This window comes from Oryx dammah, unplaced genomic scaffold, assembly GCF_014754425.2.
Source record: "Oryx dammah isolate SB20612 unplaced genomic scaffold, SCBI_Odam_1.1 HiC_scaffold_18, whole genome shotgun sequence".
Taxonomy (NCBI): domain Eukaryota; kingdom Metazoa; phylum Chordata; class Mammalia; order Artiodactyla; family Bovidae; genus Oryx; species Oryx dammah.
In genome coordinates this window covers 102,945,397-102,963,389 of record NW_024070202.1, presented here as the reverse complement: position 1 = coordinate 102,963,389, position 17,993 = coordinate 102,945,397, and the positions used below count along the sequence as shown (strand labels likewise).

The 17,993-nt window shown below is 36.6% G+C and overlaps 1 protein-coding gene across 8 annotated transcripts in view; it reads right to left on the bottom strand.

Annotated features, from left to right (window-relative positions):
• Nucleotides 1-17,993, bottom strand: part of LOC120877639 (putative RNA-binding protein Luc7-like 2) — a 55,449-nt gene that overhangs the window by 14,364 nt on the left and 23,092 nt on the right. For all 8 annotated transcript variants that reach the window (XM_040259973.1, XM_040259981.1, XM_040259977.1 and 5 more), the window contains 3 exons: nucleotides 8,812-8,910; nucleotides 5,970-6,080; nucleotides 3,053-3,196 (listed from right to left, as the gene is read on the bottom strand). In XM_040259973.1, the coding sequence (XP_040115907.1) occupies nucleotides 3,053-3,196; nucleotides 5,970-6,080; nucleotides 8,812-8,910 (354 nt within the window). The remainder of the gene's footprint in view (nucleotides 1-3,052; nucleotides 3,197-5,969; nucleotides 6,081-8,811; nucleotides 8,911-17,993) is intronic.

The window sequence follows — 17,993 nt, the reverse complement described above, 5'->3', positions numbered from 1 at the left end:
TCCACCCATTTTTTTATTTTTTTATTTTTAAATATTGAGCTCCACGAGCTGTTTGTCACTTTGGAGATTAATCCATTGTCTGCTGCTTCATTTGCAAATATCTTCTTCCTAAATAAGACATTTCTCCCATTACTAGGGATTTCCTATTAGCTCAGTTGGTAGAATCTATCTGCAATGCAGGAGACCCAAGTTTGATTCCTGGGTCAGAAAGATCCCCTGGAGAAGGAAATGGCAACCCAATCCAGTATTTGTGCCTGGGAAATTCCATGGACAGAGGAGCCTGGTGGGCTACAGTCCATGGACTTGCAAGTCAGACATGACTTAGCAACAAAACCACATGTTACTGTGTGTAAAACAGACAGCTAGTGGGAAGCTGCTGTATGGCACAGTGTCCTGTGATGACCTCAAGGGGTTGGGGGGCAGGGAGGCTCTAGAGGGAGGAGATATAGGTATACATGTAAACAAACCACTAACACATGCCTTTGATAGGCTATGACATGATCCTGGACTGGATCTTAAACAAAAAATTTTTTTCTTTTCTGAAAATGAACATTATTGGGACAAATGGTAAAATCTGAACAAAATATTCAGATTGACAGTATTGTAACAATATTATTCCATGATTCAGACAACTGTACTGTGGTTATATAGTAAGATGTCTTTATTTTTATGAAATACACACCGAAGTATTTACGGATAAAGAGGTGTCATTTTTATAACTTATTCTCAAACACTTCAAATACACACACACACAGTGATGTAGGAAGAGAATGATAACGCTAATGTGGTAACATGTTAACATTTGAAGAGTCTGTGTGAAGGATACGGGAGAATTCTTCACCCGATATTTTAACTTAAAATATTTCAAAATAAAATATTTGTAAAAACAAAAACTGAAAGCACAAGACAGGTCAACTCAATTTTTGTGCCTTATTATTCCTCCTCTTTCTACTTAGGGAGAAATCAAAGGCTTTAGGCTTAGAGGCCATGGTGGTACCACAAACTTTATTTTCTGGATTGACATTAACTACATTAAAAAAAATCCTAATATTAAGAAATTAAAACTACCTAGAATGGCTACTTGGTATATCTTTTCCCAGCCTAGAACCTTTAATTTGTGTCTCTGTATTGCTAGTACACAGTTAAGTCTTATTTCTTTTTGTTGTAAATCTAGTATCACAATCTCTTTTTAATTGGACTATTGAGACCATTTATATTTAATGTAATTATTGATGCACTGGGTTTAAGTCTACCATCTCACTATTTATTGTCTACATATCTAATCTGTTGTTTCTTCCTTTTCTCCTGCCTTTCTTTTGGATTAAGTACTTTTTTAGGAGTCCACTTTATTTCAGCTATTAGTTATACCTCTTTTTCTGCTCCAGTGGTTTCTCTAGAGTTTACAGTATACAACTCCAACTTATAAAAAAAGCTAAAATCTTTTGTTAACATCAGACAAAGGAGATTTCAAAACAAGAGACATTAATAGGGAGAGAGAAGGACATTTCAAAACAAAGGGTTAAATTAATCAGAAGACATAAAAATCTAAAACAAATCCACAATTAGACTTCAACCACTCCTCTTAGTAAGTATTAATAGTAGAATAAGTAGGCAGGAAAACCAACAGGATATAGGTAAGTTGAAAAAAATCTATCAACTATCTTAACTCAAAGGACATTTACACAACACTTCATTTAACAAGGCAGAGTATCATTCAAGTGCAAATGGAAGATTCACTAAGACAGGCCATAGGCAGGGTCACAAAACAAGTACTGACATATTTAAGAGAACTGAAATCACAACATGTTTTCTGACCACAACAGAATTAAAATCAGTGAAAATTAAAAACTAAGCAGATCTCTTAAAACCCACAGGTCAGAAAAGAAATCATAAGCAATATTAGCAAATCTTTAGAAATGAATGAAAATAAAAACACAACATATGAAAATCTGTGAGCTGCTACTGCTGTGCTTAGAAGCATGATCCAAGGGGGCTGGAGGAGGGAAGGACTGGAAGCTTGGGGACAGCAGACACAGACTACTATATGCAGTATGGATGAACAACAAAGTCCTACTGTGCAGCACAGGAACAATAGGTATATTTCATAATTCATGATAAAATATAATGGAAAAGGAAAAAAATGTAATAACTGAGTCACTTTGCTGAGCCTGCTAAGTTGCTTCAGTCTTGTCTGACTCTGCAACCCCATGGACGGTAGCCCACCAAGCTCCTCTGTCCAAGGGATTCTCCAGGCAAGAATACTGGAGTGGGGTGCCATGCCCTCCTCCAGTGGATCTTCCCGACCCAGGGATCAAACCAGCGTCTCTTAGGTCTAACCTGCATTGGCAGGCAGTTTCTTTATCACTAGCACCACCTGGGAAGCCCAGAAATTAACACAACACTGTAAATCAACTATACTTCAGTAAAAGTAAAAAATGAAAAATAAATCAATAAAATAAGCTAAATCAATGCTCTAAGCTTCTGCCTCAAAATGCTAGAAAAAAGAACAAGTTAAACCCAGGTGTGATACAGTTAAGAACAATGGAGACTATGGCAAAAGGGGAGAGTACAATCTTCTTTGAAGGTATTTGATTTTCTAAAAAATATCGGGGGGAGGGGCAAAAAAACCAGAACTTTGTCTGCAGGATAGCAGATTTTGAGCTGTGCTGTGGAAGAAGAATGAGAGGAGGCTTCCAGTGTGCTAGCAGACTGTAATGAGGAAGGAAGAAAAGGGAGAATACTACAGTTGCATGGGGATGGAGAAGGGGTAGGGTGTCACGGTGACCACGGATATGGGTACTGTTACGTGTGTCTGTGTGTGTGAGAGACGTTGTTTAGGTAATTTCAATTCCAGTTATAAATTTCAACAGTTCAATGACTAAATTCCAAAACAACCACTAGTTTTGATACATAACCCATTGGCATGACACAAACTAGCTATTTATTTTTAAACTGGTTTAAATTTCCTTTAACTTTTCAATAATTTCTGATCAAATATATGTTCTTTGGAAGTACAGATGCTAAGGGTCTATAAACTGTAACTATAAACTACCTCTGCTTCTCTTTTTTTTGCCCGTGCTTTTTCCACTTCATCCATTACTTTCTGAGATTCCTCCACATTTCCTTCAGCTCCTAGCTGCTCCACTTTGGCCAACAATTTACCAATTTCTTCATTTAACTCATGAACACGTTCTGCCTAGAAAGAAACAGAAAAGAAGATCATGAATAAAAATCAGCATGTACCAAATTTCAAAATATTTTGTAAGTGCTCAGAAAAGACATCTGAGGTATCTAAGGCAATATAACTAATGCTTTCTGAGCATATCATAAATGAATTGGTGGACATTAGAATATTTTCAGCCTGCCTCCCTTTACTTTAGTGAGTTCAGGGAGACACCTGATCTCAATATAACTATTGCTTTAACCTCTGCTTTGGCAGTGTATTCCAAGTATAAAATACATTTTCTTCCACATTCTGGCACTCTGTAGCTTTCCAAACTATCTCTGTTCTCTGACTTCACAACAAATCTGTTATATGTTTCCCAAACTCACCCTGTTGTTTTCTTCCTCTCTGACTTTCCACATACTGCTCTCTCTTACTAGGATGTTGTCCATTATCTCCTTTGCCTGCCTCATGCATGTCTACCCTTTCAGTAACGTCCAACTGAACATTCTATTATGTGAACAATCAATAGCCACACCTCACCCTCACTTAAGACACTTAAGCAGAGAGCATCATACCCTCCTTTGTGCCATCTCTGTATCCTCTATGACAATTACTTTTATCTAGATCACATTACTCGGTATGCCATTTTTGTATTTCCAATGCCTAAGATACTATGCTCAAATATGAGTAAAAGAAATGAATTGGCGGATATTCTTTAAAGTGAAGATATGGCTTTAGAGTCCAACATATCTATCTGGTTTTTGGACAAACCAGTTAACAGCTTTGTGATTGTGGCCAGATTACCACCCCTGAATCTACTTCCTCATCTGAGAAGTAGGGATAATACCTATCTCTCAAGGTTGTGAGAGATGAGAAAACATGCCTTGTATATGCATGTGGCATATTACTAATGTTCAGTATACCAGCATGGCACCTTTCTCCCGTGGTCCATCCCTTTCCATTGGGATTCTTTCCTTGGGTTCTGATATACCACCTCATCACCACCGTTACAGCTATCTAGTTCATTCCTATTGTTTTAATGGCACATGACAGTCTTTATTCTGGCTACAAAATAAGTATTCAGCCTATATGGCCAATTAGCAAAAAAGGTTTTGATTTTATGTTGACATCCAGTCCCAACAAAGTAGTGTGCCAATAATCTTGACTCCTTAAATTTCCCTCAATCCAAGATATTTGTCCCTCAAAAAAACTCCCAACTGTATCATCACTATTGTCCTACTTTAACAAAAGGGTATTTTCCTCAAGTATCTGCCACAGAAGGACTGCATTGGTGACCAAAGCTCTTCACCCTCCTGCACCTGTGCCCTTTGCTATGTGAACACCACCACACGCTGACTCTGAACTTGGCCATGTAACTAACTGGTTTTGGTTAACAGGACAGTAGCAAATATGACATAAGGGAATGCTTAAAAACTGCTTGTATGATGGGGCTTGATACTACTGCACCTCTGCTACCACCATGAGAATATGTTCAGGCCAGACTTCTGGCCTCCAGCTCACTGGAAGACATGAGTGAGCCCAGCTTAGAGGAGTCACTGCCTAGTCAATTTCAGCCTAAGTTACTGATTACAGACTCATGAGGTAAATAAATTCTTAATGTTTTAAGTTTTGAGGTAACCTGTCAGCATTTTTGTAGTGATGGATAACTAATACAAAGCTTTATAAACCAATACAGCTGGGGTCTAGCCAACTGCTATAGATCTCTTCCTATCATGAGATATGAACTCCCTTGTACTTTAGGACACCTATCTTTATAGTCCCCATATTAAGAAAACTTTCCAGAAAAAAGCTGGTTATACATAATCCTCTCCTCAGACAAGGGATCCATTTCACTTTGTACACACATATCTGAGCACTACATTTAATGATGTCACCTAAACTCTATTGGGTAACTTTGTTTCCATCCTGCATTTCCAGACTACACTGAATGGTACACAACATTACAAAGCAGTGAGTCATCAAGTCAGCAAAAGTCAATATGTGGACTTCTGAACTCTGATTTAACACACCAACTCTACATAGGAAAATGAACTCATTCTGGGTATTGGATGATATTAAAAATTTGTTACCTTTATGAATGTAATTTTGTGGTTGTGTTTTAAAGGTGAAATGATATGACATCTACAATTTGCTTTTCAAATAATGAAACAGCAGAAGACTGATGCCTTTGAATTCATTGGGATTCACTGTACTTTTCTCTCTACTTTATGCATAAGTTCACAACAAAACATTTTTGCCTAAGAATCAACTACTGATACACACAACTTGTATGAAACTGAAGGAAGTTGTACTGACTGTAAAAAGCCAATTTCAAAAGGATACAACCTGCATGACGCCATTTATGCAATATTCAATGAAATAACATAATTATAGAGATGGAAAATAGATTAGTGGTGGCCAGGGGCTAGAGAGACGGAGGAATGAGTGTGGCTATAAAGGGGTAACATGAGGGAGTACTGTGGTGATGCCATAGTTAAGTAACTCAATTACAGTGGTAGTTACCCGTTACACATGTGACGAAACTGCATACAGCCACACACACATGCACAGCTAATGAAATGGGAATAATATGTAAGGACTGGCCCAGTATCAACTTCATGGCTTTGACACTATTAATTATGCAGGATGTTAACATAGGGGAGGACTAGAGGAAGAGTATGCAAAATTTCTACATATGTCTCTGCAATCTCCTATAATTATTAAAAAATAGTTATAAAAAGTATACCTCAAAGTATAGTAAGGTAAAACTACTTTGTATTAATGAAATAATTGAACATCTTACCTTCGCTGCAACTTCAGCACTAATTTCTTCTTGAGTTTCTGCTAATCTTTTCTTAGCCACTTCTGTTCTTCGATCACAATCTGCAATGAATGACTGCAGATGATCCATAGCCTACAAAGTTTAATTAAGACAATTACTGTAAGAAAAATCAACTGTATCCATAAATATCTTTCCTCAAAAATTATACTTTATTATTTTAAATGCTATTATGGGAATAAAAAAAATAAAAGTGAGTTCAACTACAAATTGAAAACCACTATCATCTATCAAATCTACAAAGAACAAACATAAAAATTCCCAGAAAATTTAAGGTTGTAAGGAAACTGCCACTCTCATACTTTGCTGAAGGAATCACAAACCAGTGCAGCCTCAATAAAAAGGCAATATGGTAATCTTTATCAAAAGCCTTAACAATATGCCCTACCTTAGTGACTTTTACTTCTAGAAATCCATTTTAAGAACGTAATCAGAGGTATATGGAGAAATTAATATTTAAAGATGTTCTTCACAGTGTTAAATGGGGAAATATCCAGATAACATGTAGAAAATTTAATCTTCAGTCATTTAAAAAAGGTGTCAGTAGAACACATAAGGACCTAAGAAAATGCTCATGCTTCATTTGTAAATAAAGTTACAAAATGGTATATGCAGTAAGAGCCCAATTTTGTAAAATAAAAAAGCTTTAGAAAAATTGACGAGCATACATTAGATATTAACAATTTCTGAATATATGGGTTATTTTTAGTAATCTCTTCTTCTGTGTTCTTCAAATTTTCCACAATGAAAATGTTACAATTAGGAACAATTGCTCTTTTCTTAAAGAATAAACCACTGAGAATTTTCTAAAAATCTATATCAGTATTTACATAGATGTTTATCAGGCATATGTTAGTATGCCTATAAATAAATTACAGTTCATATAAAACTAAGCTTTAAAGATGTATTCCCAACCCAACCAATTTAGACTTTCATATCTTACTGTACAGAAATACAGCTAATTTAAAACTCCAATGTTTAAAAATATAAATTTATTAGACACACATAAAATTCTAAAAATGGTTATTTAACCCATGAATTTCATGAAAATGTAAAACCTTTTATCTGTGATGAAAAAGAAATATTTAACTCTAATTAACTTAAATTTTATTTTTAAAAAAAGATGGAACTAATCAATAGTGTTGAGTCAACTAAGCAGATATGTAGAAAGTGAGATCTATACCTCAATTCCTTGTAACAGGATAAATTTAATCACAGATTCAAATACATAAAACAAAGCCATAAAAATACCAGAAGAAATCATGAAACAGAATTCTTATTACAGCAGGACAGGGAAGGCCTTTTGACTTAATTTAACAGATTTTTAACCATTAATAAACTACACAACTACACAAATATTTTGTAAAACTCACAACTCCCAAAAAAGAAATAGAAAAAACCCACAACATATTATCTGAGACAAGGGACTAATTTTCATTGTATGTAAGGTGCTATTTAGTACAAATCAAGTAGAAAAATACTAACATCTGGGACTTTCCTGGTAGTCTGATGGCTAAGACTCCCTGCTTCCACTATAAGGGGTGTGAGTTTGATCCTTGGTTGGGGAGCTAAGATCCCACATGCCACATGGCAAAAATTAAAAACACACACACACACACAAACTCCCAAAATTAGTAAATAGCACACACACACAAAATGTACACTGAAAGTTCACTGAAAAGGATATATAAATAGACCTTAAATACATGAAAAAATGTCAAACTTATTTATAATAAAAATGCAAATTAAAATTATATTCCATTTCATTTATTAAAGCTGCAAGGAAATCGTGACCAACACACTATGTGGCATATGGGAAACAGTTTCAAACATACTTGTGGGAGTATAGGATTGAAAACCCCACACCCTTACATCTAGATGTTGGTGAATTTCTGCAGTATTTTATGCCCAGTGTATGTTAAATCATAACAAATTCACTTAAGGCATTTCCCCAACTGCTCCAGCCCCATATTAAAATTATGTTTACATAGATGACTTCATTTCCATTAGCAAAAATTCTTGGAAGTTCAGAGAAGTAAATGGAGGTGGGGGGGGGGGTGGCTATTTACTACTTTTCTCCAAAACCAAATAAACCATCTATTGCCTCACTGATAAAATATACCACAAGGTTTATGGTCATCAGTATGCTTTATGTAATGCTGATTAGTATGTCTTCTACTTAAAAAAAACAATCCCAACTACTCTCATGTCTGCATAACAAGGCTGAGCCTTTTAGATGCCTATATAGCCTCTTCTATTTCCTCTAATATTTCTTCTTACACACATTAAAAAGAAAACCAAAATAAAACACCATCCTTAATATCTTCCCTCTCCTTATATGTATATTTATAGATATAAAAACAAGTATGAATATAAAAATTCAGTAAATTATTAAAGGGTTTTATATACACTAGAAATTAGTTGTTTACATTTAAAATGTTTTTTTCTTAATCACAAATACCTAATTGGGAAGAATATCCTTAATTTTCAAATCAATATATGAATTACACAACTTTCAAACACTTTCTTAAAATATGCAGTTTCATCTCATGTTTTTCAAAATGATTGTTAGTTAAGAAAGTACATAATCTTGCTAAATTCAGTACTACCCTTCATGTGTGTTGTGTCTGTCAGTCACTCAGTCGTGTGTCTGATTCTTTGTGGACTTCCCTTAAACCACCCTTCACATTAACCACAAAAAAAAGATAATTTTGCTAAGAGGCTTTTCCATTAAGAAATATCAATCTATATTCAAAATAGTTTACTGCAAGAGGTTAATCTAACTTGTTAAAACAAAATGACATACATCAAGTTCAAAGAAAAAATCTTGTTCTTTGGATGCGATTTCATAATCTGCTCTTAAAGCCAGGTCATGGACTTTCAGACATTCTCCAAGATCCATTCTCTGGAGGAGGAAAAAACATACATATTATTAAAACAGAAAACACTTTTTTCAAAAATTCATTAACAATCACAGTTCTCTTCAGAATAATTATTGAGTCATACAGATGCTTCTTTATTTATGGATTTTCAAATCATGCAAAATTTCATAGACAACTATAAAACTTGGTGCCAGAAAAAACCCACGTGAATTCTATCTACCAACAGATGGGAACCATGATTACTTTTGTACTTAAGAGCAAATAGAAAAGGAAAAGCCTGTCAGAAACTGAAAAAAGCTTCTCACTTCTATCTCAAGACATATTTCACTTGGTTGTTTAACACAAAAAAAGATAAATTTAAAATCAAACTAGCAGAACGTGTAAACCAAACTGCTGAATTATATAGTCAATACTCTATGAATAACATTCTAACTTTCAAATAAAGATGGAGTCCTCAAACAACAGACTGGTAACCTTGACATGGATTCCAGACAAGACTCCAGGTGAACTAGTAAAGAGGTAATTTATTAAACCTCGTAACAATTTGACAAACAGTAAATATCTAGCCCCACTATGATTAGCATATGTCAGGAAAATAAATACCTACTTGGTATTTATTTATACCAAGTAGGTATTTTATTTCAATAAGGAATCTAGTAGGAACCTTCTATGGGAATTCCAAATTGACATTATTTACCTTTCCTGGTGGCTCAGATGGTAAAGAATGTGCCTGCAATATGGGAGACCCAGGTTCAATCCCTGGATCAGAAAGATCCCCTGAGAAGAGAATGGCTATCCATTCCAGTATTCTTGCCTAGAAAACCCCATGGACAGAGAAGCCTGGAGGGCTACGGTCCACGGGGTCACAGAATCCCCAGTCAACAGCACTGGGAGCTAACGGTTTTACTTTTTCACCCAATTAGAAGGTTTCCTCGTATCGGAGACAAAAATTTCTAAAAATCTGTTCATTTTTACATGTATCTGGGCAAGTGATAAGATCTGTCATAAAATTCTTTTAGAAGCATATTGTGTTTTTTTTTTTTTAAAAAGGGCTTGCTGTAAAGATAATTAGATGTGATTAAAGGTGATCATGGCATCTGGTCCCATCACTTCATGGGAAATAGATGGGGAAACAGTGGAAACAGTGTCACAGTTTATTTTGGGGGGCTCCAAAATCACTGCAGATGGTGACTGCAGCCATGAAATTAAAAGACGCTTACTTCTTGGAAGGAAAGTTATGACCAACCTAGACAGCACATTGAAAAGCAGAGACATTACTTTGCCAACAAAGGTCCATTGGCAAAGGCTATACTTTTTCCAGTGGTCATGTATGGATGTGAGAGTTGGACTGTGAAGAAAGCTGAGCACCGAAGAATTGATGCTTTTGAAGTGTGGTGTTGGAGAAGACTCTTGAGAGTCCCTTGGACTGCAAGGAGACCCAACCAGTCCATTCTAAAGGAGATCAGCCCTGGGTGTTCTTTGGAGGGAATGACGCTGAAACTGAAACTCCAGTACTTTGGCCACCTCATGCAAAGAGCTGCCTCAATGGAAAAGACTCTGATGCTGGGAGGGATTGGGGGCAGGAGGAGAAGGGGACGACCGAGGATGAGATGGCTGGATGGCATCACTGACTTGATGGACATGAGTCTGAGTGAACTCCAGGAGTTGGTGACGGACAGGGAGGCCTGGCATGCTGTGATTTGTGGGGTTGCAAAGAGTCTGACATGACTGAGCAACTGAATTGAACTGAAAGGTGATCAGAGCAAAGCAGATTTTCCGATTGGAGTTATGCTATCCCATCACTGGAATGTGACAGAATCTCTATTAAGAGTGGTAAAAGGGAATACAGTAATTCAAAAAGCTAAATGTTCCTTTTGTATTTATTACACAAACTATATATAAAGTAAAACTACAAAAAAACATTGCAGCAGTAAAATTATTCCTTCAACTGAGTACCCAACTTGTGCCAAGCACTATGTTAGGTGCAAGGGACATAGCACTAAATGACAAAGATATAGGTCTCTGACCTCATGGAGCTGACATTCTAGAAGAGGAGAAGCTAATAATAAACCATATTTGTATCTCTGAACAATGTTAAGTGATCTAGCAAAACAGCAACACTCCTATTACTAGGGGAAGCTACTTGGGATAAGGTTGTCAGAGAAGCCCTTTCTGATGAGGCTACATTCCAACTAGATCTAGAAAGTGAGAGGAAGCAGACTAACCTTAGGGAAAGCTAAGCAGAGAGTCTTTCAGTTTTACAGAATTAGAAAGCACATCTTTAAGAAAATATATACAAGTGTTACTCAAGAGGGAAGTTTCTAGTATCAAGAACAGGACTAACGTATCCATAGCACCCAGGTCTGGGTGGGCCTCAATATCCCAAACTCAAAAGGATAGTGAATTCAATGGATTAAGATTCAAAAATACTGACATACCAGATTAAATTTAATATGAAGATGTAAGTACAAAGTTCAAAAGGACTTTCCTGGTGGCTCAGATGGAAAAGAATCTGCCTGCAATGCAGAAGACCCAGGTTCGACCCCTGCGGTCAGGAAAACCCCCTGGAGAAGGAAATAGCAACCCACTCCAGTATTCTTGCCTGGAGAATTTCATGGACAGAGAGGAGCCTGGCGGGCTACATACAATCCATGGGGTCACAAAGAGTCGGACACGACTAAGTGACTAATATTTTCACTTTCACAGTTACAACAAAAAATAAAATTTATAAATAACCAAGTATAAGCAAAAAATCAGACAAACTGAAAAACTTGCTAGTCAAGAGTAAGGGTTACAAGGTGGTATGACTGAGATCAATTTAAGTGATAAAATAGTAATTTATAGGATATAATATGAGGAAGTGAGAATACTCTTACTGAAGGCTGGTTTAGAAGCAAGTCCCTCTCTTCCAAAACACACATTCTGTGTGCTAACACATTTCAAAAGTGCTATGAATAAATTAGTGTCTCAAAACAAAGCTTTACAAAATAGCCAGAGAACAGATGTAACTAAACTGGAGAATTAAGATGTGCAAAGTCAACTGAAGAACTTTTTAATATGGAATCAGACAAAGATTGTATTATGGCCCCAAGGGACTCCAGAGAGACTTGGTCCTCTTAACATAATACATTCTAATGCTTAAGAGTTTTCAAAAGATGGACAAGCTTTCTTGGCAGTTACTTTAGTTTCCAGATAACAGAGATTCAAATACTGTTTAGACAACTACTTCTTTGGGGTACCCAATAAAGAATTCGAACATCAGGTAACTGTTAGTCTTTCTTCTAACTCCAAGATTTTATGACTATCTTTATAAAAAAAAAAAGTTCTCAGAACTGTATTACCTTGATTCTTAATTATGTAAAGGAATGAATGGGAAAATATAAATAGACAATGTCCTCAAGTTATCCTTTGGGAAATAATAAGAACTATTCACCACCATTATAAAAGTCATCACACTAATGGTTTAAAGCAGGCTGGAACCCAACCTCCAGGCTGGAACTAGTCCATGGCATGTTAGAACCAGGCCGCACATCAGGAGGTGAGCAGTGGGCAAGTGAGTCAAGCTGCTTCTGTGTTTACAGCTGCTCCCCATTGCTTGCATCACCACCTGAGCTTCACCTCCTGTCACTTCAGAGGTGGCATCAGATTCTCACGGGAGTGGGAATGGGCCTGTGAATTGCACATGCAAGGGATCCAGGTTGCTCCTTACAAGAATCACTCTGAAACCCGTCCTTCACATTCAGTCTGTGGAAAAATTATCTTCCATGAAACCAGTCCCTGGTATCCAAAGGTTGGGGACTACTAAAGTGTCATTGTGATGCTGAGATTTTTCCAGGCTCCAATGCTTCCTCTCAATCATTAATTAGTCCATGGATTAACAAACCAAGGAGCTTTCCAGTGAGAAGAAACAGCAACTGAAACTTTCTACAGATGTCTGGAAATTCAAAGCTGTTTATTAGGCAATGCTTATTAAAAAAAAAAAAAAAAAAAAAACTAGAAAAATACTTAATACTCTTTTTTAAAAAATTGCAGGAAAATAAGACAGGAATAAAAGAAGTTAATGGCAAAAGAATGTTCTTACCCTCTGTTACACTAGCCTGTTGATTTAATAATATCTTAATATTACTCATCCCAACAATCCTATTTCCTACGTATATTTCCACAGCTATAGTTGTTCATGCTATGCTTACTTCATCAAATGTTAAGATGTCAGAGTTGGAAATGCCTTTGATCTTGGAAGCAGTTCTGAATCTGAACTTGGATTTAAACATTATCAGCAGAGCTTCTGAAAATAGGCCCAAGCCCTAACCTCCAAAAACTGAATGTGAAAGTCCCCCAGAAGTTTTAATGCACAGTGTTGTGAACCACTAGCTGATCTAGCTTTATTCCCATACCAAAGACAACGAAACTGAAGCACACAGACTGACTTCTTCAGGGTACTCACCAGGAAACCTGGTTAGAGATTTCTGGTCTAATACCTCTTCTGCTTTATTATGCTAATTCCAATTATTTCAGTACTAACTTATCTTTTAGTATTTTTAGTCGACAATCATCCCCCGTAACATCTAAAAAAGCTCTGCATACAGCAGATAGTCAAAGCAGCTGTCTACTGCCTTTACTTCGGCATTCTCCCTATTTTTATCTTGTGCATAACTGTATTTCCAATCTGTTTTCAAAAACATGTTAATTGTCTCACTGAGCTTAACCTAAACCTGCTGTCCACCCATACTATCCTTTGGCAGGAATTCCAGGCTTCCCCCACTCCCCGCCTGCCTCTATCTTTAAATTCACACCACACAACCAATCAAAAGAAAAGCAACTATGTGGATCAAGAACAAAATGAACACTAAAAAAAGGTCCAACTATATCACTATAGCAAAGTTGGAATTTGGGTGAAAGGAGTAGAGCTGAGGGGAATATATGCCTTGTTAGGGGACTTACGGAAGGGGAAATGTGAGCTCCACAAGGATAGAGACTTTTTTCTACTTTATCCACTACACACCTGGGTCTGTACATCCAAATGCTTAAAATATTTAACCTTTATTGAATGAACAAAAGCGGGCAGAGAAGAACATTCGGCACAGAGGGTCCTGTTCTTAAGCAACGGTGGTGAAGATGCAAAATTGGACCAGGGCAAAATTGGTCTGAGCTCTGGAGAGGGAAGGTCTTCTTAGCCTCTCCTTGGATTCTGTCCTTTTGGAGGCTCCCTTTCTTCTTAACTGTTTTGAGCTACTCTTCTCTGTTTTTCCCTATGCACTCCTCTCCTCCAGGAGGAAGACTTACTTGGGTTTTTCACTATGGTGGGGTAAAAGCATCTTCAGCTTTAGTCTTGCCTAGCTCACCAAAGTAGATCTGGGGGTCAAAGTCGTAGGAGCTCAAAGAGCCTAGTTATGATGAAAATTCCCCCCCAACCCCCAGCCCAATAGCCTCAGTGCTTATTTCTTCAGGGACCTATCAGGACAGTATGTGTAGCAAGGCAGATTTTCAATTCTGGATACTAGCCATGTTTTTTCTTCAGTCTAAACATCATTACTAAGCACTTACACTGGCGTCATGTTGTGCACATGAGTATTTAAGAAGCCAAAATAAACTCAACAATTACCTGCCACTGTAAAACGGAGTGAAGGGAAAGTATAGTAATGCTCTTCGTGACCCTAGTAATGTAACTGAAAAGCCACCAGAGCCAAGCACGGCAGAACCAGGCCATGACTAAGCATGGGCCTGACTCCATCACTGATGGTGCAACAGCGCTTTGAACACCAAGCGCACGGATAGTTTCTGTTGCTACTGCTTCTCTTTTGAAATAGTTGAGCTTCAAACTGAACAAAATAAAATGTTTGGTCATTTATTTTAACCGAAAATAACTATTTAAGATGAAAGCCACAGGAAGTTTAAAATTTTTAAATTTAACAAGTAATTTACTTCATAAATTCTTTCCACAAACTTATTCTTGATGTTTTAATTAATACACATTTAAATTCTTAGGTTATTGGGAAAATGGATAAATTCAGTTCTGCATTTTGCCCTTTCCATCCTAAACCCACTTTTTCCATGAAGTCTTGATCAAATAACTATACCTGATCTTAACAGAATTCTCTTACAACCTCCCAACATTTTATGTTTTACTATTTAACAAAGCTGATTGTGTTAAGTGCTTTTTAACTGTTCTTTTGAAATTCCAACAGAGATCAGGTTTGCATAACCCACAACTTAGCCATTTTTAAAGAGACACTGCTGTGAGATTGAATATTTTGTTTTGATTTTTGGATAATGGTTGAATCAAATGTAAATAAAGATGTATATACAAGCATTTCATTGCCATACTGCACACCAAAAACAAGAACAATTACGAGTCATTGGATAAGTAACTTAGGGAATGGCTATATTGTGAAATATTATATCGGCATTTTAAAAATATAGACCACTGATACGGAAACTTCTCCAAGACAAGTGAGAAAAATTCAAAGATGCTATTTGTTAAAACACACACATCACACATACTCGCAAATGTACAAAAAGGAGAGTGGAAGATGTACATTAAATTGTTAACAGGGTTTAGTTCTGGGAAGAGGTGTATGATGAACAAGGGGAAATTTCATGTTTTATGCTTTTCCTCATACTTGAAGACTATATTGCGGAAGTAGTAAATAAAATATGACAGACCAGGCACTGACCTGGTCTGAACTCAGAAAATATCCCATTTTCTCATTATCCCATATCTCATTCTCCATTTAACTGTGAGAAATTCACCTCATCTCTCAGAACTTCTCTTTTCTCCAGGAACTTCAGGACTGCAGTACGATTTACTTACAGACTGACTACACTGTGGAAGATTCTGAATGTGACTCAACACATGCAGAACTTTCTCTGGGGGCAGAGAAGAATGCTGGACTACTCGGACAGAAATATGACATGATAAAACCTGTTTCAGAAGCATTACCACCACACTACTAGGTGGACAAACATCCTTGTCAGATAGCAAATGTTTAAGAATGGACAGCAATATTGGTAAAGTACTAAAATAGGAATACATACCAACTGAAGAAAAAGTAAAACAAAACCATGACAGCAGGGCAGAGAGCACAGCAAATACAAACCCTTGGTCTAGCATCTGAACCATTCCAGGCATGGTTCCAATGCCAATGCTATTTTCCAAAACACAAATCATCTATACTCGGACGTTCACACCTTCACTTTCTTCCTCCTCCTCCTCACACTGATAAAATCTCGCTCTTCCATCCATGTTCAGTGCCCACCGTAAGACCCAGTTTAAGAACAAGAGAAAGCTGAATAAACTACGGAAAAAGTCTTGAAATAACAAAACCTGCATACAAGTTTCAGTTATGCCACGACTGTTTTAAGGCTTTTCTTTCCTAATTCCAATGTTGGCACTCAAAACTAACAAATCAAATGTGAGTGGTGAATGAAGAGGAATGGGGCCCACTGTGAACGCACCAAGTAGCTCCTGCTTTTCCACCACTTCCCCACTTGGTTAACTGCCCATTCTCACTTGAATGTTCTCCCTCCAAGTTGGATAAAGAAAAATAAAGCTCTTTGTTTACCATTTCTTAATGAATATTTTTTGATGAATACAGTAGGAAATATCCATTTCTAATCTTAGATATGCAAACATAATGGGATAAAATTAAAACAGAAGGCCTTGCCTCACAAGGACTATCTAATCAAGGAGAGAAAGGATATATATAAACAAGATAAAAAAGTGACCACTCAGTAATATGGAGGGTGGGTGCTCCCCTGGGGTCGAGAGCAATCACATGTAGTATCCTAGGCAGGATTTAAATTTGTAGAGAAAGGGTTATTCCAGGCATAGAAAGGCGGACAGGCAATAATGAACATGCTGGGCAAGGAAAGCAGTGAGACAACAATGAAAAAATCAGTCTGGTCCAAACAGAGGACCAAACTGATTTATTTATTCAAGAAAGAGACAAATCCAACTAAAGATTTTCAGATTTTTGACCATATGTGAATACATAATAGGGAACCACCAGAAGTTTTTGAGTGGAGGCAATATATGCCAAATTTATTTCCTCTCAGGAATAACTGGCTTCTTTTCCCCAGATTTAGAACTCTTCAAATGTCATCTCATCAAAATGTTTTCTCCAGTCGTCCTGTCAGAGCAGCCCCTTGCCGACCATCCCAGATCTAACCACCCATTTTTGTCACAGCACTTGCAACATTCCTGAAATCACAGTATTTCTTTTCACACTTGATTGTGAAAGAACCTTAGAAGGTAAGCTCCCATCACTGAAAGAGAAACCCCTATATACTTCTGTTATCTCCAGCATTTTTGCATATGGCACATAGCAGGTCCTCAATACATATTTGTTAAGTGAATTAATGAATGAATGCTGATCTCAGCAATCAGCAACACTCCCAGAGATGTAAAAAAAAAATTAATTTCTTGAAAGAGAATTTTCTGTTTATTTTTACTGTGAATTTTCTTTACGTTTTCCATCTAGCCCTCATTAATCTGATACTCTTGCTCGTCCTTTTCTATTTCTTCCTCTGCCTAACTTCATTGTTCCAAACACTGTAATAATAAATACAAAAGGGGTAGGAACACACAAAAATCTACCTAAATTTGGGTATTTTACAAATTGCATTATACAAACACATCAACATATATGCTTATATTTTTTGACTTTATAGACCAAAAATGTCTATAGGGTAATATATAGTCAAGATGTTTTAGTCAATATAAATCAGAGTAAAACACCAAATGTTTTTAAAAGTTTCCTTTGTAACTACCCTTAAATAAGGAAGGATTATACTAAGTCATTTGACCTTGCCACCAGCACATCAAGGTAGAATGCATCACATTTAAAAAAACATTTTCAATGATAAGACATTTCATGATTTTGCTTGATGCCTGCAGTTAATTACCTGTACAATAAAAATGTTTCAAGTTTTTATTTATTACTATATGTTTGCTTTGTGTTCACAGTCTGATTCTTCCAAACAATGCATTTATAACTCCATCCCACCTTTCTCAATGAATAGCCTCAGAGAACACACTAATTCAGATTTGTTAAAATGCAATTTATAAAACTGTTCCTACATCTAAAAAAGACCTAAAGAGTTCAAG